The 25,779-nt window shown below is 38.2% G+C and overlaps 1 protein-coding gene across 1 annotated transcript in view; it reads left to right on the top strand.

Annotated features, from left to right (window-relative positions):
* LRRC72 (leucine rich repeat containing 72) overlaps positions 1 to 25,779 on the top strand; it is a gene marked incomplete at its 5' end in the record, with an annotated part of 70,384 nt that overhangs the window by 9,713 nt on the left and 34,892 nt on the right. The window contains 3 exons of the mRNA XM_082400402.1: positions 12,820 to 12,965; positions 18,304 to 18,377; positions 22,904 to 22,973. Coding sequence (XP_082256528.1) covers positions 12,820 to 12,965; positions 18,304 to 18,377; positions 22,904 to 22,973 — 290 coding nt within the window. The remainder of the gene's footprint in view (positions 1 to 12,819; positions 12,966 to 18,303; positions 18,378 to 22,903; positions 22,974 to 25,779) is intronic.

Raw genomic sequence — 25,779 nt, 5'->3', positions numbered from 1 at the left:
GGTCTTTACTCACAGTCAGAAAGAAAATGTGGCCTCTCAAATGGAATGACACAAGGTTCAAAGGTAGCTGACTGGCAGATTAACCCTGGCCACTCACCAAATCAGGATAGGAACTGAGTCTCATTCCTGTGTTCACCCCCAGCATCAGCTGCCTTCCTAGAACATGGTGGAGGTTCCTGAACTTCTCCTGAAGGGAGTTAAACAGAAAGCAGGTCAGGATGTTCTGAGTAGACCGTTCATGACTAAGGGCTGGTTAACCCCAACAGAGGTTCTGAAAGGGGCTTTTGTTTCTCTTACACCCCTTTGAGCTTTTCTGTCTAGTGAGGGACCAACCATGGGCTTGAACTCTGTCCAGCATTTACCTGGCATTGGCTGCTAGTCACAGCGTGTCTTTTAACCCTGAAAAGGTGAGGGACGCAGGAGAGTACACCTGGCCCAGGTATACCTGATATCACCCTGGAGTTGGTCTGGGCAGCTGACCTCCGTGCCTGGAGCTGAGACAGGGGAGCCCCCGGTTTCTGGCCTGTGGGATCCACCCCACTCCTTGGGTAGCATGGACCTCCTGGGTGTTCCTGTCTCTCAGGTGGCCTGCTTGACCTTTCCTTTCTGAGCTGTGTTGACTCACCTCTATCCCCTGAGATTCCTCATTTCATAACCCAAGTTCTGCTCTCCTCTCATACTCCAGATTCATATCCCAAGTCTGCTCTCCCACAATGACACTGTGGACACTTTGCCTAGAATCTTTCCAGTCCTGCTTGGGGCGTTTATAGGTTTATACAAACACTCGCTTTATAATCTGTAGATGGTCCTGATTCAGTTGTGATAAACTAAACATCTTTCCTCATTGGTAAATGTAACTCTATTGCATCATTCTTTTACAGCTGTTTAACTTCCACAGGACAGATGATTCATAAATCCTTTGCCCTCTCTGGTTATTTCTTAATTTTCTCCTAGTAAAGATAATACCACAGCCATGTATGTTTTCCTCAGATGAGCACACACTAGGACCTATAAGGGCAAGGGAGCCAGGCTGCATGGGGTGGGTCCTGCCTGTCCCTCTTACAGCTGTGTGACCCTGGGTCAGTTACTTAACTCACTGTGCCTCAGTCTTCACATCTGTAAAATGAGCCTGCTGTGGAAATCTTGCAGGTAATATAGCAACATAAAAGGTTTATTGCCACTCTAAGTTCTCTTCTAGTGACAAGAACGATGAAATTATGGTAAGGACTGATCAGAAGTACCATCACATTAACTCTTAAAAAGCAACTGTTCTGTTTTAAATTCATTTCTGGCAAAACAGGGTCAGATTCTTTTTTTTTATATTTCCAATTGACAAATACCACTACATAGTTTTAAAAGTTAAAATGTCATTTGAAATTGCTGTTCTCTGTTTCTGTAACTTGAGATACTGCTGATGAGATGGGGGAATAGTTATATATATATATTTTTTAATTTATGAAAACCACATGTATTAACTGTAGGTACTATAGCCACAGTGTGCACGTACCGTCAAAGCTTTCTAGTCTGACCACTCCCATTTATTTTTTCCTGCAAGTGGAAAAATCTCATAGCTTTTTTTTTTTTTTTTTACTTTGTACATAGCTGTTTTCCGTATCAACTTGCTTCTTTAAATAGACTGCTATAAAAATTGCATCTGAGCAAGGTTTTAACTCTTGTTGGAACAGACTGTTGCTGGGTAAGCAGTCTCAGTGGCGTGACGGAGCACACGGGTGTTAGAGCCAGGGCTGGGTGAAGAACCCATCGATGCATGGAATGGGCCCATACTGAGGATTCAGAGCCTCTGCTCATTGTCGGAGAAGCCCCGTGGGATGGTAGGTGGGTGCAGTGTCAGAGTTCAGGCCAGGTGAGGGGCATGTCCTTGTGGAAGGAGGGAGCCCAGTGGGTGATGCAGGAGTTCACAAGTGATTGATTGTCTACCAGTGATAGCAATACCACTCCCCTTGCCAATGTTTAGGAGGGCATGTGATGCCATTCTGGGCCCAGGATACCTGAAGGGAAGCATTCAGGGAAAGAAAGACTCCCTAAAAGGTTTTCACTCTTGGAAGGTGAAAATGGAAAGTCGTCCCTCTTATTTCTCTCAATAGTGGCATGTCAGACTGTGAAACCTGGAACTGCTACTGCTGACCTGTGTTGGGGGGAGGCAACCCGAAAAGAAAGTTGCCTTAGAGGAGTGTAGCCTTTAAAACTAGCAGAGTTCTGGAGCCCTGTTCCTGACTGTATGGAGCCCAGAACTGCTTTCCTTTGGACTTCTTGTTAGGGAGGCAAGGCATTTCTTTACTGTTGAAACAAGTAGAGCCTAGTGTCCTGATACTATAATGAAAGACATCCTCACTGATAACTACACCTTTCCTCCAAGGTTAGCACCTATCACTGCCAACGAGTCTGCTAGTGGCTCTGTGCACGACAAATCAGAAGGACTTGGAAGCAGCAACCAGGATCATTTATAGATAAACAATATAAGATCCAGGGCTTAGAAGCTGCCCTGGGAAAAAGCCACAGCCAGACTTTATGATTTTCCAATGGGTCTCTCTTATGTGGAACTCCAGACAAGAGCTTTGGGGTCATTCCACCAGTTAAATGAAGCTTCTTAAAAGTTCCTAATTAATACAAAGTGTGAACTTGTTATGTTACCATAGCTACCTACAGTTTAGGTGTGAGCCATATTTAAGTTACAAAATTTAATAAAAAATAGTTTATTCAAACAAGAATCGTACAGGAAAAATTTGGCAAGAGGGAACAAAATAGCTGTAGGGTAAGAAGTTAAGGTATGGAAGCTAGACTTTCTTAGCAAAGAAACTGTCAAGTTTATCAGTCCAATAATATTCTTGGTAAATATTCTTGTCAAAGGACTTCTGACGGAATTCCTGAACTTTTAGAGAAAACAGAACCAAAAAATACCAAGAGATCATGTCAAAGAACAGAATAATTTTGATAGTAGAAGTCACTTTCAGCATCGGCCACACCAAAATAAACAGTTATGGGAGTACACTTGTAATACTTTGAGTCATTAATTTGTAAATGACAAGGATCGGAAATAAGGGATTTTCTTCACCCCAAAGACATCCTAGTTGCTAAAGCTATGATACAAAATATAACAAAAGTCAACAAAAGGAAGTTGAAAAGGAATGTATGTAATCACACCAAAGGCAGGATGCATGACATTTTCCACCAACTAACATTACTATAGGTAGATGGATTAACTACTTACACAATCTGACTTAGAAAATATAGAAAATATTATTTAAAACAATGTCATATAAAGGGCTTAGTTGACCTCCTTTGTCGAATAGTATTCACACTTTAGTGACAGTATTTAAAAAGTTTATTAGTAAAGATAGGAATGCAGTAAAATATTTTTAGACCACCTACATTTAGCATACATTAAATTACACAACACATTCTTTTTAGTAAATGCTCTTTTTATAACATTCATTCCAGTTACTGATAGAAAATGCAAACAGGGTTATGATATTTAACTAATTCACAAAATGCAGCTGTACTTCAAACTCTTGGCAGCTGTCCAATAATTTTAGTGTAAATTTATATATAGAGAGGGAGAGAACAGGAATTATTTCAAATTTTTCCTATTAGTTCCTAAGTTGGGGGACGGGTGGGGCAGGGAGATAAATAGATGCAAACTCTGGGCAAGTGTTGCAATAAAAATTAGAGTTAGTGTGGGCAGGATGTAGATCCAAGAAACAACATGTATATGTGAAAATACCATGATATTATGTGGTACTCCCTCAAGATAATATTACCACATCAACTAACTTGGTCACACTCTTGATTTAACGTAGAGAAATCTAACGCAAACCAGCTTAAACCAAAAGGAAAGTATACGTTGACCCGCATAACCAAACTACAGTGGAAGCATGCATGGAGCAAGCTAGAGCCAAGAACTCACATGCCATTAGACTTGATCTTCTCTTGCTCTGTGTGTTAGTTTTATTTTCCTCTACTGTAGCTCCAGTTTCTATATAGAATGAAACATGGCTGATGGAAGTCTCTAGGCTCATATAATAATAGCTTAATGATAGTGAAAAGATTCTAGAGAAGGATTCTGATTGGCCTGGCTTGTGTGATTGACCAATAATTGTGGCTAGAGTTGTGAGGTCTGGATAAGCTTAAACCCTCACCTTTAGACCAAAAACTGTGGCAGAATAAAAACCATATGATCATCTCAATAGATGCAGAAAAAGCTTTTGACAAAATTCAACATCCATTTATGATAAAAACTCTCCAGAAAGTGGGCATAGAGGGAACCTACCTCAACATAATAAAGGCCATATATGACAAACCCACAGCAAGCATCATTCTCAATGGTGAAAAACTGAAAGCATTTCCTCTAAGATCAGGAACAAGACAAGGATGTCCACTCTCGCCACTATTATTCAACATAGTTTTGGAAGTCCTAGCCACAGCAATCAGAGAAGAAAAAGAAATAAAAGGAATACAAATTAGAGAAGAAGTAAAGCTGTCACTGTTTGCAGATGACATGATACTATACATAGAGAATCCTAAAGATGCCACCAGAAAACTACTAGAGCTAATCAATGAATTTGGTAAAGTTGCAGAATAAAAAATTAATGCACAGAAATCTCTTGCATTCCTATACACTAACAATGAAAGATCAGAAAGAGAAATTAAGGAAACAATCCCATTCACCATTGCAAAAAAATAAAATAAAATACCTAGGAATAAACCTACCTAAGGAGACAAAAGACGAGTATGCAGAAAACTATAAGACACTGATGAAAGAAATCAAAGATGATATAAACAGATGGAGAGATATACCATGTTCTTGGATTAGAAGAATCAATATTGTGAAAATGACTATACTACCCAAGGCAATCTACAGATTAAATGCAATCCCTATCAAATTACCAATGGCATTTTTTACAGAACTAGAACAAAAAATCTTAAAATTTGTATGGAGACACAAAAGACCCTGAATAGCCAAAGCAGTCTTGAGGGAAAAAAACGGAGCTGGAGGAATCAGACTCCCTGACTTCAGACTATACTACAAAGCTACAGTAATCAAGACAATATGGTACTGGCACAGAAACAGAAATATAGATCAATGGAACAGGATAGAAAGCCCAGAGATAAACCCACATACTTATGGTCACCTTGTGTTTGATAAAGGAGGCAAGAACATACAATGGAGAAAAGACAGCCTCTTCAATAAGTGGTGCTGGGAAAACTGGACAGCTACATGTAAAAGAATGAAATTAGAACACTCCCTAATACCATATACAAAAATAAACTCAAAATGGATTCGAGACCTAAATGTAAGACCGGACACTGTAAAACTCTTGGAGACCGGACACTATAAAACTCTTAGAGGAAAACATAGGAAGAACACTCTTTGACATAAATCACAGCAAGATCTTTCTTGATCCACCTCCTAGAGTAATGGAAATAAAAACAAAAATAAACAAATGGGACCTAATGAAACTTAAAAGCTTTTGCAAAGCAAAGGAAACTACAAACAAGACGAAAAGACAACCCTCGTAATGAGAGAAAATATTTGCAAACGAATCAATGGACAAAGGATTAATCTCCAAAATATATAAACAGCTCATGCAACTCAATATTAAAAAAACAAACAGAGAACAGGGGGAGCGATGGGGGACAGCACCACACCTGCTGTGACTGGATACACTTCTGGTGCTGCATTCATACAAAGCATCTGGCCAAAACCCAGGTGGTGCCATGGGGGATAGCACCATCCATATTTAGAGAGGAACCTCTACTCTCAGTAAGAACACTGGTGCCCCCAAGTCAGGACACCCCTCTGACTTAGAGGAGGCAGCATCGTGTTTGGAGGCTCCTGGTCAGGGCAGCTGTGCCTGTGCTCATCTGAGTCTGGCAGCCTCATAACCTGCTCAGGGCTTTATAGGAGCCATCAGCTAATTCCTTTCTTCTATGAAGAAACTCAACAAATGAAGAGCAGATCTTATTCTGCAAACTGTGAACTTTGCAATGGACTTTGCCTCACTGGAAAGTGGCTCAGCCCCTTTAAGTGAAACTTAACCTCCTCTCTTCCTACAGCAAGCCGGAGGACCACACCTAAGGGGTGTGCAAGAGTGTGTGTGTGTTTGTGTTGGAGTGTGAGGAGCATATGAGCCCAGTTCAGAATTACACCAGACTTGAGAAGTTCCAGTTAGGAGAATGGAAGAGAGCTGAATGTATCATCCACTGTGCCATCCCTGGCTTGACTGTTAACTTGGCCGACCCAAGCTCCCAGCCAGTTTTCCCTAGACTTGGCAATGTCAGGATGCCCACAGCTGTTTTCAGATGCTTCTTCTCCCCCTATGCATTTGCCTCAATGGGCCCTTCTCTTTCCCAGCTTTATGTGTGTGTGTGTGTGTGTGTGTGTGTGTGTGTGTGTGTGTGTGTGTGTGTATATATGTCAATAAAACCTTTTTCGTATTAAAACAAAAAACAAAAAAAAACACATTATCTCCATTTCTGAGTGTCAGGAATCTGGGTGTTCCTCAACTAGGTGACTCTGGCTAGTCTCCCACGAGGCTGCAGGGCTGTGGCCATCTCAAGGCTCCTTTTGGGGGGACCTACTTCCAAACTGGCTCACATGACCATTGCAGGCTTCAGGTCCTCTCTGGCTGTTGGCCAGAGGCATCAGTACCTTGCCATATGGGCCTCCCCATAGGTCAGCTCACAACACGGCAGCTGGTTTACCTTAGAGTGGGCCAGAGAACAAGAAAGGGTGCCCCAGACAGAAGCCACAGTCTTTTTGTAAGCTGCTCTCAGAAGTGATTGATAGCCCATCCTTCTGCTGTATTCCATTCATTAGAAATGAGACCAAAGTCCAGCCCACTTGCAAGGAGAGAGGATTAATAATACAGGATGTGAAAACCAGTGGGGATCACTGGGGGCATTGTAGAGTTTGCCTGCTATATGTGTGTGTGCGTGCATGTGTGTACATGTATATGAACACATACATGCATGCACACACATGTATTTGTGTATGCACACATATATACACATATATATGCAAATGTATACATACCCACACATTTATATATAGAGAGAATTTATGCTTGAAATGCCTGATTGTTACATCATATGTGTGAAAAAATTCAGCATTTTTAACAGCACTAACAAGACTTCTCTGCTAGCTCAAGACAAACTATCAATAACTCATCAGGCCTAAACTGAGCAAAGTGAGGGAAGGGTTAGTAATTTCAATGACATCACACAATGAAGTCCTATAATAGAAATTAATATTTGTGACTTGTAAGCCTTTTCCACCCAGTACCACCTCTAATTTCAGGCAAGGGGGCTTCTGACCTAGGCTCCATGACTTAGAGGGCCCTGCTCAGTTCTTCCACTGGACTCTTTCCCCACCACTCCCACCCACTCCACTGTGGGAAAAGTGGATGAACCCACCTGGATTTCTTGCCCCCTCATCTTTTTCACACTCTATACCTAGGACCCTGATGGACATGTGATTCCCTAGGTGCAAGGGATAGTCAAAGGAGAGCTATTTGGTGAGATAGAGCTTAGATATGGGGTTCTTGGGAGAAGATGTGAAATCACACTGAAGCAAACTCAGGTTTGGAATTGAAAATTATATTATTTGGTTAAGCTGGGGTTCTGTCTAGAGGTTCCTAGCTTTCCCAGACAGTACAGTATGTTTCCAAACCTGAACCACTTCCTGTTCCTATACAGGGAGGTATTTAGAGGATTGTGTGTGAATTTTGAGAGAAAACAGGTATGTAAGGATGAAGTGGAAATGGCTGCTTTCCTGAGAGTTTAAGAAATATTACATGTGGGCAATATTCCTTCAGAACCCCAATAACTAAGCATGCCATAGGGTTGAGGAGAGACTGATACTTCCTCCATTAGCTCAGAGCCCACCACCATTCTGATAACTCAAAAAATGCAACACTTAGAGCATCGGACAATAGCGTGGACCCTGGAGATCAGTGAAGGGGTACTTTTGGAGATAGATGAAGTTTATTTAAGCAGTCTAAAGGGCAACAGGCATTAGCCAGGGAGAAGAGAGCAAAGGAAGACAGCTTTGCAGGATGCTACAAGATGACTTGAGGCAACTCACTGTTGACTTCAAGAAATATATGGAAAATTCTTTACAGATCTAGCTTGTAAAGCTTCAGTCACTGGCATTTGCATGGTAAAAATTAAGCAATTAATATGAAACAACAATTCACAGAAAAAATAAAAATGACCAATAAACATTTGAAAAGACACAACTTCACTAAATAAATACAAATGAAAACATTGAGATAAAATTTTTCTCTAATTAGATTAGCAAATTTCAACAAGATTGATATCATCCTACAAAGAAAGGGACACCCATGTATGATTCATTAATATCATCAAGGGATTTCAGCTAATGGAATACTAACCCAAGAGCACAAAAACATTTAATACAGCATTGTTTATCATAGCAAAAAGCTGGACAATATAAATGTCCATCAATAGAGTAATGAGTAAATAAACCATAAAATACGTTGCAGTGGAACATGATGCAACAATTTAATTCAGTAGCTGACTTTAAAAGATGGAGGTTCATAAGGCGGTAAGGAGAAATATAAAAGCTGAAAAACACATTACATGGATGCATTCCATTAAAAAAAAACAAGAACAAAAACAAAAACCTGCACAAGCAGAAGAAAAAGTTAGCCAGCCACAGTGTGACAGATGCTGGCAGAAAATATGAGACTTTTGGGTCAGAGACTAAGGACAGTTTATTACTCACAGTAACAGCATAGCCAGAGTTTGGATATTTGCACCAATTCCCTTAGCCACAATTCCTAGTCCAGGTGATGTGGTCACATACAGTGGCTTGTGTTATAGGAGAGGAACTCTGAGTAGGGAACCCAAATCTTTTATATTGGGTAGTAAGCCCGTCTGACCTTATCGTTATTATAAAGGAAGGAGACATGATCTTTATGATGCTGCACAGTAACAAACAAAACACCCACCCTTTGCTCTGGAGGTAGACACTGTCTCTATCTCCCAAGGCTGTTCACTGTACAAATATCGTTTACAGTGCTTTACAATGTGGTCCTGAACAGAGGCAGTCAGTGCCGGTTCTCATAAGATGTGCAGTAACATGAAAGACTCATGTAGAATTCCAAGAATTCCCAACATTCTATTGTACTTTTCATTTTGGAAAATTTGGAAACAAACAAAACATTGTAGCTGTCAATTAAAATGGTATGTTATTCTACCTAAAGGTATAACAGTGAAAATGTTGATGCTCTGGTCATTATATATCATAAAAAGATATATCTTTTTATACATATAAGAATGTGATTTGATTGTAACTGATATATTACTCATTCTATGCTCATTCTACACAGTAGAAATGGGTGATAATGATTATTTTATTTCATAAATATTTATTATTATTATTTTTAAAATTTATTTTATTTTTTTATTTTTGGCTGCGTTGGGTCTTTGTTGCTGCGCACAGGCTTTCTCTAGTTGCGGCGAGCGGGGGCTACTCTTTGTTGCGGTGCACAGGCTTCTCATTGCGGTGGCTTCTCGTTGCAGAGCATGGGCTCTAGGCGCGTGGGCTTCAGTAGTTGTGGCACGCGGGCTCAGTAGTTGTGGCTCACGGGCTCTAGAGAGCAGGCTTGGTAGTTGTGGCGCACAGGCTCAGTTGCTCCGCGGTATGTGGGATCTTCCCGGACCAGGGCTTGAACCCATGTCCCCGGCATTAGCCAGCTGATTCCCAACCACTGCGCTACCAGGGAAGCCCCCATAAAAATTTTTTACTCACTTAGAAAAATAACATCCAGGCTGTAATTATTCAAGACAAAATTAAGAAGAGAATTTTAAAAAATTATTTAGCTTTAATGATAGCCATTACATGTGTAATTTTTTCTTACACTTTTTTTTTTTTTACTAGAAAATTGTTCTTGAAAAAACAATTACATGTCAACAGCTCCATAAGAATCTTTTACTCTGTGAACAATACATACTACCTGTCTGGGAGAGTGTAATTAAATAATAGATTTTTTTGAGCTAAACTTCCAACTCCTTCATTTTACTGTTGAAGACACTGAGGCCCAGAGCCATTAAGTGACTTGAAGGTGGCCAGCAACTAGTTAACGTCAGAGCTGAGACTAAATCCCACATGCCCTGACTTGGAGCGCAAGGCTCTTTTTTCTTATTCAAATCCACATACGTGGTATGATAGAGCTTTCAAACTGGGTTATGCATACGCCTGCAGGCAATGGCAGCATGCCAGGGAGGTAAAGCCACAGGGTAAACACAGGGTGTCTTGCTTCAATGTAAATATTACTCAAAGATTTGAGAGGGGTTAGGGGGAGCCACTTTATTTTTATATTAAAACAAGATTGATTATAAAGGAGAATGTACATTTTACACAAATTTTTAAAATTTCAGGCTGGATTCCTCAGCTGTAATCCCACCAAATGGAGGTAAAAGTTCTCTCTGCTCACTCTGCTAGGGATACTTCTCTTGTAGATCAGCAATGTGAGGACGTCTAGGGAGAACCTTTTATCCAAGAGGTGCCGTCACTAACACCCAGCTTTCACATTCCATTTTAAATTTCCATTATTTTAGTCCTTGTGATCAGTTAAATTGTAAATTTTTCTTGAAGAGGGAACACATGAAGACCTTATAATAAATGAGTTTCTGAGTTCCTTTCCTAAGAACAGAGCTGTTCTTTTTAAAATGTATTTTCCTCTTCTTAATCGGTATAAGGTAAAAAGCTTTAAAAAATTAATCAACAATATAATCTTTAAATGTGATTCTAATAGAAATGAACTTGTTAGTAGTTTACATCTGTAAGATGCTCTCTGAAAGTATTTTGCATATGGTTCTAAAACTGGCATTTGTGTAATGTACAAAATTGACCAAGTAGTATGCATTTCCATTTTTCCATGTAGAATATTCATGAATGATATCTGAAATGTTGTAACACATATTAACAGCAAATGTGGAGACAAGAGGCTAGTAAATTATTTTATACCTTTTCTCAGTGGACCATTCTTCTCATCTGATTTTTATTTCTGGGATAAAAGCTATTTAAACAATGGTTTTCAGATGATTACTCTCTCAATGATAACTGGGAAGACTTTTACCCACCCACCTACCCCAAAAGGCTCAACTAATTTTTAGAAGTACTAAAAATAGTGTGTTTGATTTGAGGAATAACAGGATATTACATAGTTTCAAAGTATCTCCCCACAAGAAACCTATACATTACAAAGATAAAATAGTAACTTTGCTATTTGACTGGAGAAACTTGGCAGGTATGACCTTAATTGAATAATCAAATGTAACACTACCAGTAACGGGATCAATTGACAGCAACTGCCTCCCGAAGTGATGCACTGAAAAGCACTCAGCATCACCTCTGCAGTATCCCAGCAAAAAGTCCATAACCTGGATCTAGTCACGAGGAGACATCAAACCCAAACTGAGAGCTGTGCTACAAAATAACTGGCTTGTACTCCTAAAAATTGTCAAGGTCATGAAATATAAAGACAGACTCAGAAACTGATCCAGATTAAAGGAAACTAAAGAGAGACAAGATGAAATGCAATGCATGATCTCGGTTTTTTTTTTTTTTTTGCTACCAAGGACATTATTGAAATAATCAGAGAAATATGAATAAGTTCTGTAGATTATATAATAGTATTATAGCAATATTAATTTCTGATTTCAATAATGGGACTGTGTTTTAAAAAGAGAATTTCTTGCTTTTGGGGAAACACACTGAAGAATTTAGGTGTAAAAAGGCAATATATCCACAAATTACTTTTAAATGAGAGAGAGAGCAAGAAAAAAAAAAAAAAAAAACAAATGTAGTAGAATATTTACATTTGGAATCTTGGTGAAGGGTATTCAGGAATTCTTGTATTATTCTTGCAGCTTTTCTGCAATCCTGAAATTATGTCAAAATAAAATATTTCTTTTTTTCTAAAAAAAGTAGTGTGTTTGATTTCTTCACTGAGACTTTTTAAAACGCTCTATTCCGATACCAGCATTTTTTAATGCAAGTAGCTTGACGCATTTCAAAAAATTACATTTAATTCCTAGATTTCAAGTTCAAATTTGGAGCCAAGAAACCAACCCATTCAGTTGAATCAACATTTATTAAATGCAGTGTGTTAGGTCCTGGCAAAAAAAACAGTGATGGCACAGACAGAATCCTGCCTCCAAAGTTTCCCAAGCTAGAGGAGAACCAAACTCATAAATAAGATCATAAGATAGTCTGAAGTCTTCAAGATTGGAAGAGACTGGCCAAATAGTGACTCAACTTAGCAAAATAAACCTTAATGCAATATGTTTTTAGAAAATCAAAATTAATGCAAGACATACATGATGAACAAAATATCAAATTTTCAAATAAAACGGGATCAGCAGTATTGATTTTTTTTCCTTTTGCCTTTAAGCTCTACTAGGACTCTGTCAGGCAGTGCTTCACCCCTACCCTCCGGGGCGGCCAGTGGTTTCCAGACACATCTAATTTTCAGAAACCTAAATTTTCTGATATTTAGATCTCAATAAAATTATTATTGCTCGGTGACAGCAGTTGGGGTCCTCTGACACACTCATGGTCTCTGGCATACGCTGTCTTTCCGGCATGTATGGCACGCAGTACCCGGCGCAGGGGAAACACTAGTGTATCTGAGGTACGATGCGGGGTGTTGCAGGGTCACACGCGCTAACGTCACAGAAGTCAGGATTTGGTTTCAGATCTTCCCTACTTTGGATTGGCTTTTAGTCAACAAGGTTCTGGTAACTGTTGGTAACCGTCACAACAATCAGCCGCAGGCCAGGCTGGGTTGATCATAGGTGCTGCTGAGTCCCCCGGTGTCCTGATGACTGGGGACCTCAAACATCTGCCCTGTGCCTTCCAACACACAACAAGCCAAGCGAAGGCGGCAGATGCCGCCCTGGAAATCAGCCGTAGAGTAAGCATCTCCCCCTTCCCCAGACCACGGAGCATTTCGGGGCGGGGCCGGGGGCGGGGCGGGGGGTGAGGAGGGGGCCTGTCAGATGCCCTAGTCCGCTGGAAGCCACCCCTGGGGTCCAGGGCGGAGGGATGGAGCAACGGCGGACCTCAGCCAAACCCTCCACTGGGGCTAGAGGCCTGTAATCACCTGGGTGGGGTTTGGGGACCGCCCCTGATCCACACTAACTGATGTATATTGAGTTTTTCGCACTTAACATCTCCTGAATATATAATTATGGCAGTTTAGAGATTAGGTAATAAGGGCATAAATTTGGAGTCTTGACTCTCCAAAGGAGATATATATATATATATACACATATATATATAACACTGAAATATTTCCCTAAAGTGCAGATCGACACACTGGGGAGGAAAAGTTCTTTGAGGGACAATACAAGCAGAGTTGAGGGCAGTTAAGGTAATGGCTAAAAGAATATTTGAGTGGAAAAAAAATGTCAAAATTGTGTTATGCCACTTAGGACCTAGCAAGGTGTTCTTGAGTTCTCACACTTGTCTAGAAAGGCTTGGGGCTATGATGATTAATCAAGGCTGAAAGTTCTGTAATGAACTGAAAACTTCACACTAAATCTTAACTAACTTGTGGTGCATGTGTATTGCATGTAGGTATAGGAATTTATCTGTCATTACTGTATGTAAATCGTCAAAGCAAGGATATTTCCTTCTATAGATTTTAATACAGTCTTGATTCTTTTAGGATTTAATAATCCTGCAATTTTCAAACATTTTTCTCTTTTATCCAGATTCCAAGGCATCGGCAGTAGAAGTTGCTTTTATTCTTTCTATGCTAGAACTGTCTACACCCAAGTTCTGTGTTGGATTGTTTTTATTTTCCTGTTTTGTCAATCAGTTAATTTGAAAGCTAACATTTCCTCCTCATCAGGTTGCTAAAATTGCTCCCCAAATTGAATACCTTTTCGGAGTGGTATCCTCTACCACCCTATGCAACACTGCAGATTCAAATTCTACCTTCTTGAAATCCGCCCTCTCAGCTCCCACTGTCTTTTTGTTTCTCTTCCTCACTTTATAACAATCCCCCATCTTTCTCCTTATCCAGCTTGGTTCTCTCCTCCTCTTTCTAAATATAGACACTTCACGATGATCTTACCTGGGTCCCACTCTCTCCTCTGTGCTGGCCGACCGGCCAGTCTGTACACACCCACCCTGACATCTCTGGTGCGATCCGCTCTCCCACTTGCAGCTTTCTGGTGGACGGCTTGACTTGTATGTTCCACCAGTGCCTCAGTTTCAGCATTTCTCAACTGCAAGCATCTTCCCTCCCAGTCACCTGTCTCATCATCATGTCATCACACAATCATCATCACCTGTGACTTCCCTTGCCCTTATTCTCTGCCTCTAGTTACTTGCCAGTTCCCATCAGTTCTCTCTGTACATCACATGTCATATCTGTTCACTGCTTATTCTCACTTGCTACTGTCCTGGGGCAGGCTCATCAGCTCTTGACTTGATTTTCCAGAGGCAACCTTGCTTCCTATCTGCAGTTCTGTCTGCACCCCAGGCCATCATATATGGTGCTGCTACAGTCATCTTCCTGAGATTTAGCTTTGTCACATCTTTTCTCCAGTTTAAAAATCCTATAATACTTCTCTGTTGCCCCAGAATTGAGTCCAGTGATGAATTACCCAATAGTTATTAAGCCCATTCTTTTACAGCCCGACAAACAAGGGCACAAAAAAGGAGGAAAAATGATTTTGAAATAGCGTGATATTGCATATTGCTTAAAAGCATTGATGTAGTTGTCATGGGAAAAATCAGAACTTTATTGGAATTCCTTACGCTGATTTTACCGTGCAGTTAGTATATATATTTCATGTATATGTATATATATCTCATATAAAATTAAATTAAATTTAAATTTCAGATTACATAGAATATGTGATTTTGTTAGCATTCTTAGGACCTATAAAATTTTTTTTTGAGCAGTAGGTGCATGCTTCTGAGCCTAAATTTCAAAGTTAGCACAAATAATATGACCCTAATCCACCTTTTAAAATTGTTTCCTCACAATTGGCTTCCCTGTGCCTTTCCCTGCAGCCAAAGGCTGTACAACCCTAACGCCTCACACGTTCTTCCCCTGCTTTTTCTCCTTTGTGTACTTACTCCCCTGTGTCTAAAATGCCCATCCATCGATATCTGTGTCTAATTTCTCCTCACCGTTTCAGACCCAGCCCAATTGTCAGTGCTGCCCTAAAATCCTCTCAAAGTTCCCAGGGTTGACAGTATTTTCTTCTTCCTCTGAATTCACCAGAGCATATTTTCCTTTTCTCTTAGCCCTTAATATTTGCAACCTTCTTTTGAAACGTTGTGTATACTTCCTTCTCTTACTAAAAGTTTAGTCATAGAGAGTAGGCACCTTTCCTGATTCATTGCTACATTTACTAGCTAGTCTTAGACTAAACTAGTCATAGCCTGAACTAAGACAAAGTAGTTTGTGGTTCAATAAATGGCTGAATGATCTGTTTGGACCTACGACTTTAAAAGTGTTCATATTAAAGAGTGCTGTTGTGTGCAGCTGTTGTGAAAAATAGTATGGCAATTCCTTAAAAAATTAAATATACAATTACCATGTGATCCAGCAATTCCACTTCTGAATATATACTCAAATGAAGTGTAAGCAGGACTCAGATATTTGTATACCCATGTTCAAAGCAGCATTATTCACAAAAGCCAAAAAGAGGAAACAACCCAAGTGTCCATTGATAGTTAAATGGAAAAACAAAATGTGGTATATACATACAATGGAATATTATTCAGCCTTAAAAAGGAAGGATCTTCCTGGCATACATTACAACATAGATGATTCTTGGAGACATTATGCTAAGGGAAATAAACCAGTCGCAAAAAGACAAATACTGCCTGATTCCATTTATACGAGGTACTTAGGGTAGTCAAATTTATAGACCGAAAGTAGAAGGGTGGGCGTCAGGAACAGGGGAGAGGGGGAAAGAAATGAGGAGTTAGTGTATAATGGGTACAGAGTTTCATTTGAGGAAGATGAAAAACTTCTGAAAATGGATGGTGGTGATGGCTGAGCAGCAATGTGAATGCACTTAATGCCACAAAACTGTACAGTTATAACAGTAAATTCTATATTATGTATATTTTACCATAATAAAAAGAAAAATAGTCCAGGGAAAGAATTCTTGTGCTTCTTTAGATGAAAGGAATATGCTGCTAGTGAAGTTGTTTGTTGATTGGGAACTGGAACTGCTCCACCACAGATTCACTGAAACTTGAAACTTCTTGGCATATTTTTTAGTTCTTTGGCATTTTGGCACTTTCTTGTTACCAGATTCGTATGAAGTTTTCGGTTGGAAGGAAACATGCCATGATAAAGAGCTGTGTAATAATTAATTACATCAGTGATTCACATATTATGACGATAGTTTCAATTTCCCTTTTCATGTTTTTATTTTCAAAATTTGATTTAAATCCTAAAATATCCATTCCATGGCTAAAATGTTCAAAATGTGTATTAATTTCTGATTACTAAGTTAATATGTGTTTATCATAAAATATTCAAACATTATTGAAAAGTGGATTGCTTAAAAAGTGACAGTCCCTCATGATCTCAAGTGATAACTTGTTAATAACTTGGAGTGTGTGCGTTTTGTGTGCATATAAATATCATTGGTAACAAAACTGCCAATGACATTTTTACTTAAAAATATATTTTGGATATCTTTATAGGTCTAGATATCCATCTGTCTACATTTTTAAGCTACTGCACAGCGTTCTGTTGAGAAGTTACATTTTAATTTAACCCATATTCCAATTAATGGGGCATATTTCACAACTACAATGTATGTATGAGATGAGCAGTGGTATTCACATTTTGCACGTGTGTGTATGTACTGGTGTATTTCTGAGTGCTAGATGTGAAATTGTGGGATTAAGTTAAAAGCAAGTTTGTAATTTTAATAGATAGCTGCAAAATTTTAATTCTACTTTGACCAGGCTTTAACATTCCAAACACTTTGGTGAAATTGAGATTGACTGTGTACAGTAGAAGCTGATGGTTTGGATGTTAAATTAAAATGCCCAGATGTGGATGCCTAAGACTGATCCAATGGGTTTTTCTAAGCCCCAGATTCAGCTCACTTATCATGGTCACAAAAATACCCTGATGGAAATGGCTACACCTGAGCCAATAAATTCTCTAAGCCCCAAGATTCAGGTTGTGTAACAGGGTCACAAAGGAAGTTTGGGATATAAATTAGCAGCTGCTCTCCATCCCTGGGGTATCTGTCTTTTTCACTTCTTTAGATATTTCTTCATCCCATTAAATCTAACTCTTCTATTGTCCTCTACTAAATAATAAAACCATTGTCAAAATTTCATAAATCACTTACTGACATTACTACCTCACCACCCACAACAAATCCCAGCTGAAATTTTGTGATTGTTTTGACTCTGGTAATTACAATGTTTGTCAGATTCCAGAAGTGCAATGATTATACTTTCCACTTTTGTTGTGTCTTGTTAGTTTTACTCCCTCAATGACAAATTATAGATGGGCTTTAATTTTTCCATATCATCTTAGGCCATGTGGCCTATAAATGTTATTTTGTAGTTTAGTAAAGGACCTTAAGAAGAAAAAGCAAAGCAGTTAAATAACTGTTGTTGGATATGTGTTTTCCAAAAAAAACCCATGGGAATAAAAATTGCTACTTCTCCACCAAAAATTCCCATTGTGCAAGTATGTTAGTAACTCTTGAAACATGAAGACACTGTTTCTTTGCAGAGAAAAGAAAATAACATTTATTCACTCATTCATTCATTTGTCTGACATTTATTGAGAATTTACAGGGTGCCAAGCCCCTATATGATAATGTACATTATACTCTACTCCCTCCACCTCCAACCTTGATACTGAGTGTCTTCTGCAAATATGGAAAACCTACCAAATATCAATCCTTCATGTTTGAAGGTATATTTACAGATATTTAAAGACCAAATTACTCTTCCTCACGGAGAATCGAATACTTGGTTTTGGTGTATATGTACACATACACATTTTTTCTCTCGATTAAAATTTGTTTACACATCTGTGCCCAAGATTAAGGATAATGAAATTCAACCACAAAAATGATTAAGTAATGTATAATTGTAGCATTGGAATTTATCAGTTTAGAGTAGTTGCCTCCATATTCACCTTTCTTTTGATCTTCTTGTAGACATTATTGTTATTGACTGTAAATGTCTCAGTATTTTTGCTCAGTGGAATGTGGCTTGACAGATTAATTATATGTTATCAGGCAGTTGAAGATCAACTAAAGATATGTGGCCACAAGAAGGATGCTGATGTCTTTGAGCTGTTTCTTTCTCAAAAGTAAGTGTACTTTATATGAGAAATAGAAGAGCATCATGTTGTGTTTCATAGATTCAAATGTTCTCTTCCATTGTTTTCCCCTTCTGTGGATAGGCAAGTAGCACACGCTCGTTGGCGTCCACAGTCTCTATTGGAGATGCAGGATCCTGAAATGGATAAAAACAAAGATTATGGAGTGAGGCTGAGTTTGAATCCCAGTTCTATCTCTTCCAGCTGGGTGATCGTGGGTGGGTCATAAGCCTCTCTGTTAGGGTTGTCAGGTTTAGCCAATAAAAATATAGAACATCCAGTTACATGTGAATTTCAGAGAAACAAATGAATATAATTTTTTTTAGTATAAGTATGTCCCACACTGCATTGGGACATTTGTTGTTTCTTTGAAATTCACATATAACTGTGTATCCTGTGTTTTATCTGGCAAACCTACTGCCTGCATATAACAGTACTATCTGCTTCACAGGGTTGTTGTGAAGGTTAGGTGAGTTAGTAGAAGGTAGGGAAGGGTCTGGTACACAGTAAGTACTCAATCAGCATTAGTACAGTTAATGTTTCTACTATTATTAGAGAATAATGACTCATTATACCACTGTACTATAATAATAACCGCTATTATACTATAATCCCTACCTAACAACCTTTATACTAATTTTACTGGTAAGTATGAAACTTCTCCCTTATATAACTTCTTTGTATCAACTTCTTTGATTCCACTCCAACTCCCCAAGGTGGCAGACAGCAAAGTGGGTTCTTCTTCTACAGAGCAATCACAGTGCCTGAGATAGAACCCAGGTGGAAGAGGAAGTATGTGTTCCCTTAGATGCTGACAGCACAGGTTTTACTAGCCAACAAGTGACACCTGTGTAGTCACAGTTAGCATTTTCATCATAATGACCGTATTCCTACTCTTCTTTCCCTTCTTCATACTTTTTGATCTCTGTTCATTCCATGTATTATTTTTAAATAGACTTAACATATTTCTACATGTACGTAATATTCGGAACTTAGCTGCTTTTTAAAGAAAATGTCCTACTTCATCAATGAAGTTAATCACTTTATCTCTAGTGATTTGAGGAAATCCTTTATTAATAAACATATTTCTTTTGTTTTATATGAATATGTTTTAGTTTATTAGTGCAGTGAATGATATCTAGAATAATATTTATTTTTGTAATGGCCCTGAACCTCTTGGTAGTAAGGGAATATATAGCTGACAAATATAAGATTGTTAAAAATATACATCTTAGAATGGAACAAGTATGGTAGGTAATTCTGACAAACTTAAGGTCATGCTTTGAACCTTCCTATAGATCAGTTAGTTTTATAATAACAATAAATATTTTTTTTGTCTTCAGAAGATTGCATCTCTAAGCCTTTCATGATTTTAAAAACTGTACACTCTTGATCACTAAGTTAAGTAGATAACAATAAGAAAAGCTTTAAAACACTAGAAAAAAATAGAAATATTGATCTTCTGACAGTGGTAATTGGTGGTCTTCTCAATTAAAGGACAATACGTTTTGTATCCTAAGAATACTAAGTCATCATTTAATCCATTGGGGTACAAGAAATGTTTCACAGTCCAGATGCCAATAAACTGGGTAAACTGGGTTATTTGCCTAAGTCTTTGTTGCCCTTGGAAGATATCCTATCAGTGTTCCCTTGAGAAATCATGCAGCACATATACTGTAACAACAGAGTTGACGTATTATTGCCAGCACGAGTCATTGCCAGCATTAGTAGTAGAATTTCCTATCATTGTCTTCCATTGGCCTCACCTTAAAATGTAACAGCCCATTATTGATTTAGGATGGGTTTATATGCAGAATAAACCCTTCTGACTTGAGTTAAATTCCCCTCAAAAGTGAGCCACTTTATTACATTATCTAATAGCAGAAAGTTCAGCACCAGTACTACTACTACAAGAAAATTAATGACACTTATTTGACACAGTTGATATTTTAAAACATTAATGTATTAAAATAAGTTTCCTGGGAATTCTTGGAGAGATACTCTAAGTGGGGGTTGAGTTTCTCTGCTACCATGTAGTGATTGCTTTATTTTTCGTAGGAAATAATGAAGCTAACATAATATCATTGTTGTCCAATGCAATAGTTTAAGTGTGTCAGGGTCCAAATCCCCCTCCCAGAAATTAGCTACACATCTACAGTGAAAGAGGAGAATGCATTATGTGTGTAAATCTATTACAAGTTGCTTTGAAGAAGCCTAGAATATTTTGTTGTGCCAGGGAAGTGCTCGAAGACTAACGGTACATGTCAAAAGGACAAGGTGGTCTGCTTGAAAAGTCTTTTGTTTGGGATAATTTGAGAATAAAAAAAAAGTGAGAAAAGATTAAGAAAAAACTCTTCAAATCTGAGAAGGGTGGAGATGAGAAGGAATGAGAGAAATAAAGGGGAGGGGAAGATCTTTTTTATAGAATACCAGCTAATAAATGTAAAAAGAATGAGAGCATTAGAAAAATTAACATTTCATAGTACCAAATCTACTGATTCAGGTAAAGGTTATTAATCAAAGCTAAAGCCATTAAATAAATAGTTATTGGGGACCACTACTCTGTTCTTTGCAGATTGGCGGTTACCAGAGGGGAGAGGAATTTGGGGGTGGGGCATGAAATAGGTGAACGGGATCAAGAGGTACAAACTTCCAGTCGTAAAATAAGTCTTGGGGATGTAATGTACAGCATGAGGAATACGGTCAATAGTATTATATTAACTTTGTATGGTTTCAGTAACTGGATTTCCTCTGGTGATCATTTTGCAGTATATGCAATGTCAAATCACTCAGAGTTTTGCCCCAGATATTACTTTTCAACGATAAAATTTGTACTTTCACAATGGAGAGTACTGGCAGATTCCACCTTAACCAAATGACTGAACTTAGCTTCACCAGGAGTGGGACAAAGTGACATCATTTTGCCTCCCGGTGTGATGCAGTAATTACCACCTTTGTAATTGAAAAATGATCTACCTTGAATTTAATCATGAGGAAGCAATCAGACAAATCAAGAATGTGAGACGTCTATCAGACAACTGTCCTGGACTCTTCAGAAAGTAAATGTTAAAGTCAATAAAGAAGAGAAGGTGACTATTCTAAATTTAAGAAGACTAAGGTGTTATACCAACTGAAAATGCAATGCATGAATGTTGATGGGATTCTGGGTTTAAACAAACAAACAATCTATAAAAGAAATATAGGAGCAACAGGAACAATCTGAATATGAATAGTAGTGTATTAGATGATATCATTGAATTCAATTTTAATTTTCTTAAGTGTGATAATGGTATGGGGGGTTATGCAGGACAACGTCCTTATTTGAGGGATGCGTGTGCTGAAGTATTTACGAATCAGAGTCTGCAACTTATTTTCAAATGATTCACTAAGAAAATTTTCAACCCACAAATAGATATATTGTATATATAGGTAAGAGAGTGAGCATAAATGTGGCAAAATATTAAAAATTACCAAGGCATGCATTGTACTATTCCTTCAACTTTTCTTAGGTTTGGAATTTTCCAATATAAAAAGTTGGCGAGAAGGGTTTCTTCTGTTTAGAAATGTTGTTTGCATGACAAAAAATATGTTTTCATAAACATTTAAAAAAATTAGTCCCTCGGTGTCCCAAGGTTAAATATAATTGTGAAAGGGTGTTGCTACAAACAAGTTAGTATATGTAATATTAATTAACATTAGTATTTTTAAAGTGTTTAGAAAAGTGCCTTGCACACAGAGTGTGCTCTATAAGTGTTTAGTAGAGACATATGTGTGTATATACCTGGCCTGGGCTCACAATTTCTGTCCTAAGAAATAAAAGAGATCAGAATACTCCAGCCCACAGCAGTCAAAGGGCCAACTATCTGCAGAGACTGTGCCCTCTTTGCTGACAGCTCCTCCTCCACACCCTACGTCTTCCCCTTTGCTGAGTGAGCTGCATCAGCAAAAAGACTCATGACCACTTGGGCAGCTAGAGTTCTGCACAGTTCAAGAAGGATGGGTAACATTTTTGACCCCATATTTAATAAACAACAAAGGGAGAATAAAACACTTAACCCAGTCTCTGTCTCTTGGTGTCCTACAATTTCCATGTCTTAAATCCAGTTTGGCCAAGATCTGGACAACCTCAAAGTAAGGACCCTGCAGGCACTGTTGAAGCAGGAGTCAATGGTCTTTCCCATATTTACCTTAAGTCCCATGTTTTCTGCACTTTTCTTCCTCTGCTCTCTCCTCAGTGAAATCTTTTTAAATTAAGGTCCCAATAAATTCAGTCATAATGAGGTATAAATTTCTAAAGTTCTCTTTTAGTATTCGTTTTACTGGCTGACAAAAATCTTAACCCAAGTGAATGAAGTTTTGAAGATGGAATTTAGGAAGTTAGCACATATAAGAGTGCCAGTAATTTTGAAAGGACAGAGAGAGGCCTTTCCAGTTCCCCCAGAGTCATACTACATAAGCCACCTTACCCATGAATGAATTAATCATTGCTAATGTTCACTTTTTGTTTTCCTTTCCAGGGAACTGACAGAGGTCATTGATCTTTCTAGGTTTAAAAAATTAAAATACTTATGGCTACATCATAACAAGGTAGTACGATATTTGATCTTAAATGGCTCTATAATTAAATTGCTATCTTAATTTCATGTTTTTAATAGAACTGATCATGAAAAGTATTAATATTTTATACTCCTAATTTTAATTTAGGTAAGAAACTTTATATATATATATATATATATATATATATATATATATATATATATATATATATAGACAGGTATATTGAATAGCACGATTTGTGAAATGTTATCAGACTGGAACTTTACTTTTTTCTCCCATGTGCTTTCAAAACTGCTCAGTGGAAGAAGCTATTGCTTCTCAGTTTCCCGGAAGAAAACTTGGGCAGTCTCATGACCTTTCTTATCTCTCTTATGTAGTTCAAAAGCTTACAGTCCATTTTGAGACATAGTCATACTCTCAGTTCAGAAATGAGAATGTGGAGGTGAATATGTTAATTCATAAATGAGACATCCTTCTATCTCCCCTCCCTTATCCAGCTAGGGCTGACTTCAGATGGCCACCTGCCTGCTTCATTAGCAAGGGGGGGTGTGGTTGGTTGTTTCCCTTGCCTCTCACCTCCACCCTAGCCTTCTCCAGGGTTGGTATGGAATGGGGAGGAGTGGAGGCAGAGGAAAGGCAAAGGAAAAACAAAATTCTTATTTGATTTGCACTCTCTGGTGTCAACATGTTCAGAGTTTACTTCTCTTAATGGGTTATTCAGAAGCTCCCCTGCTTGGTTCCTCCAACTCTAATTCCTCTTCTCTGGCCACTCCTGACCTCCCTTCACCTTGTATCCCAGTGGTGCTTACAACTGAGCATCTCCTGGCCTTGGCAAACTGCCCATTTGGGCAGGATCCTTTGTAAAGTGTCCTAGATCAGCATTCCTCCAATGGTCCTGCATGTATTTCTCAGAACTCACACACCTTTGTCCTGCTGTCAGAAGGATTGATTACCTCCCAGTTGCCACTCAGGCTGATCTAGCATCTTCAGGAAGTGCCAGGCACTAAACCAACATGTCCCAAACTGCAGGGAATGCTTTTCAAGGGCACTGAGTGTGGCCCTTGAAACTTTTCTTAGAGGCTAGGGTTTAGCTGGCAGTGCCTCCTCTGTAGTGGAGTCCTGAGTGGGGCTGCAAGCTCTCTTCAAGTCATAGAGCAGGACTGAACTAAAATTCAAGCCAAAACAATCATTACAGTTAGTTAGTCATTCTCAGCTTTCTAAAGTTTGACGTTCCAACAGCTTGTATTTTGTTCATTATAAATTGATGACCCAATCTTAGCATTTTAAATTTAAACTTTCAAACACGAGCTGATTAAAAAATAATAATTTGAGTTTTCAGTAGTAGTCTGCTTGTCAAACAATAGTCCGATTCACAGCATTGAATCCTTAAGCATCCATGTTTATGAAAGTATTTCAATATTACATTGCATTTTCAGTCTGTTCTTTTAACCAAGTGGAAAATGGAAAATGAAAGTTTTTCTAGTATTAAATAGTGCAAGCATAAGTTTCATAAGCTTAAAATAATTTCTAGGAGAACAAACACAAATACATTCAAGGCCCAGGCAGCTAACAACTGAAATGGAAAGTGCACACACTACTTAAGGGCATACAAGTTCAAAACTCTTTTAAATACCCTGCCAAAAATTATCCTGGGTCACAGTGTGTGACCTCTGATTAGAAAAAGATGGAACTCATCAAGCATGGCAAAAGTGACTAATCTTTGCTTTTCATGTGTGTTCCTTGTGGTGTTCAGTATTCAATTTTGAAGGAAAGAATGTACAAATGTTGGCAATATGTCTAAAGGGAGAGGTATAATTAGGGACTTTGTAATATTTTTTGGCTTTCTTGTAGTGGACACCATCCCACCTTCAGCCAGTCATTGAATTTTCACACAGTTGAATTACAGATACATTACGTACATAGGAAGGGATTGCATACACTGTCAACTATTGTACTTTCTTTTGTTTTGGAAGGGGTGGGTGGGGAAAGGGTGCAACAAAGGGCTAAATTCTCTTCTTGTGTTTGGTTATTTATGCTCAACACACTATATTATTTCCAAAATAACCATCACTTAACTTTGTTCTTTAAAAATAGACATTTATTCCATATAATCCTGAAAGGATATCATATTCGAAATAAGTTTTAAGTGGTCAGGAGATGAGTGAATAAACTAATGTGAGTTTTTCTATTGATCAATAATTGACTGGTTGCTAAGTTGCCTGAGTATTCACACTCTATGAAAAATTAAAATCTTATTCAGGATCCAAAACTCTAATGGGCATATTACCTATGATAGTACTTTATCAAAATTCACATGGAAAATTTTGATTATTACTTTTCTTTAATATCTAGATTATATTAGGTAGACCACTAAGAAGTTACTATGCCAGAATAGAAATGGTATGAAGAATCATGGTGAAAAACACCAACATTGACAAAGGAATACAAATATTTAGAATTGTATTGTTTTGTTAACAATAATCTAAATTTGTGACCAGCATTGTTCTTACATTATATTAGGCTACCCTCTATTTAGGAACAACTAAGGCACAAAATAGTAAAATAAAATGAACACACCTTTTTTTGTTTATTCATTTATTCAATCAACAGCTTTGTTGAGATGTATGTACTGACCATTATTGGTTGTCCATTCATTATCCATTCTATTCTTTTACCTATACAGCAGAATCTGGGTTAAGGTATTGGTACATACTTCTTTTTAGTCAGGTAGGTGACTCCATTCCCAGTTCCAAGAGGTGGAGCCTGAACTGTTTAAACCAATCAGGATAATCCCATCTTCCTTGTGAGTGGCTAGTCAATGAATTGGCTCATAACC

Source organism: Balaenoptera borealis (assembly GCF_965194805.1).
Source record: "Balaenoptera borealis genome assembly, chromosome: 7".
Lineage (NCBI taxonomy): Eukaryota > Metazoa > Chordata > Mammalia > Artiodactyla > Balaenopteridae > Balaenoptera > Balaenoptera borealis.
Note: the sequence above shows the minus strand (reverse complement) of the source record. Positions and strands in the feature narration are given on the sequence as shown.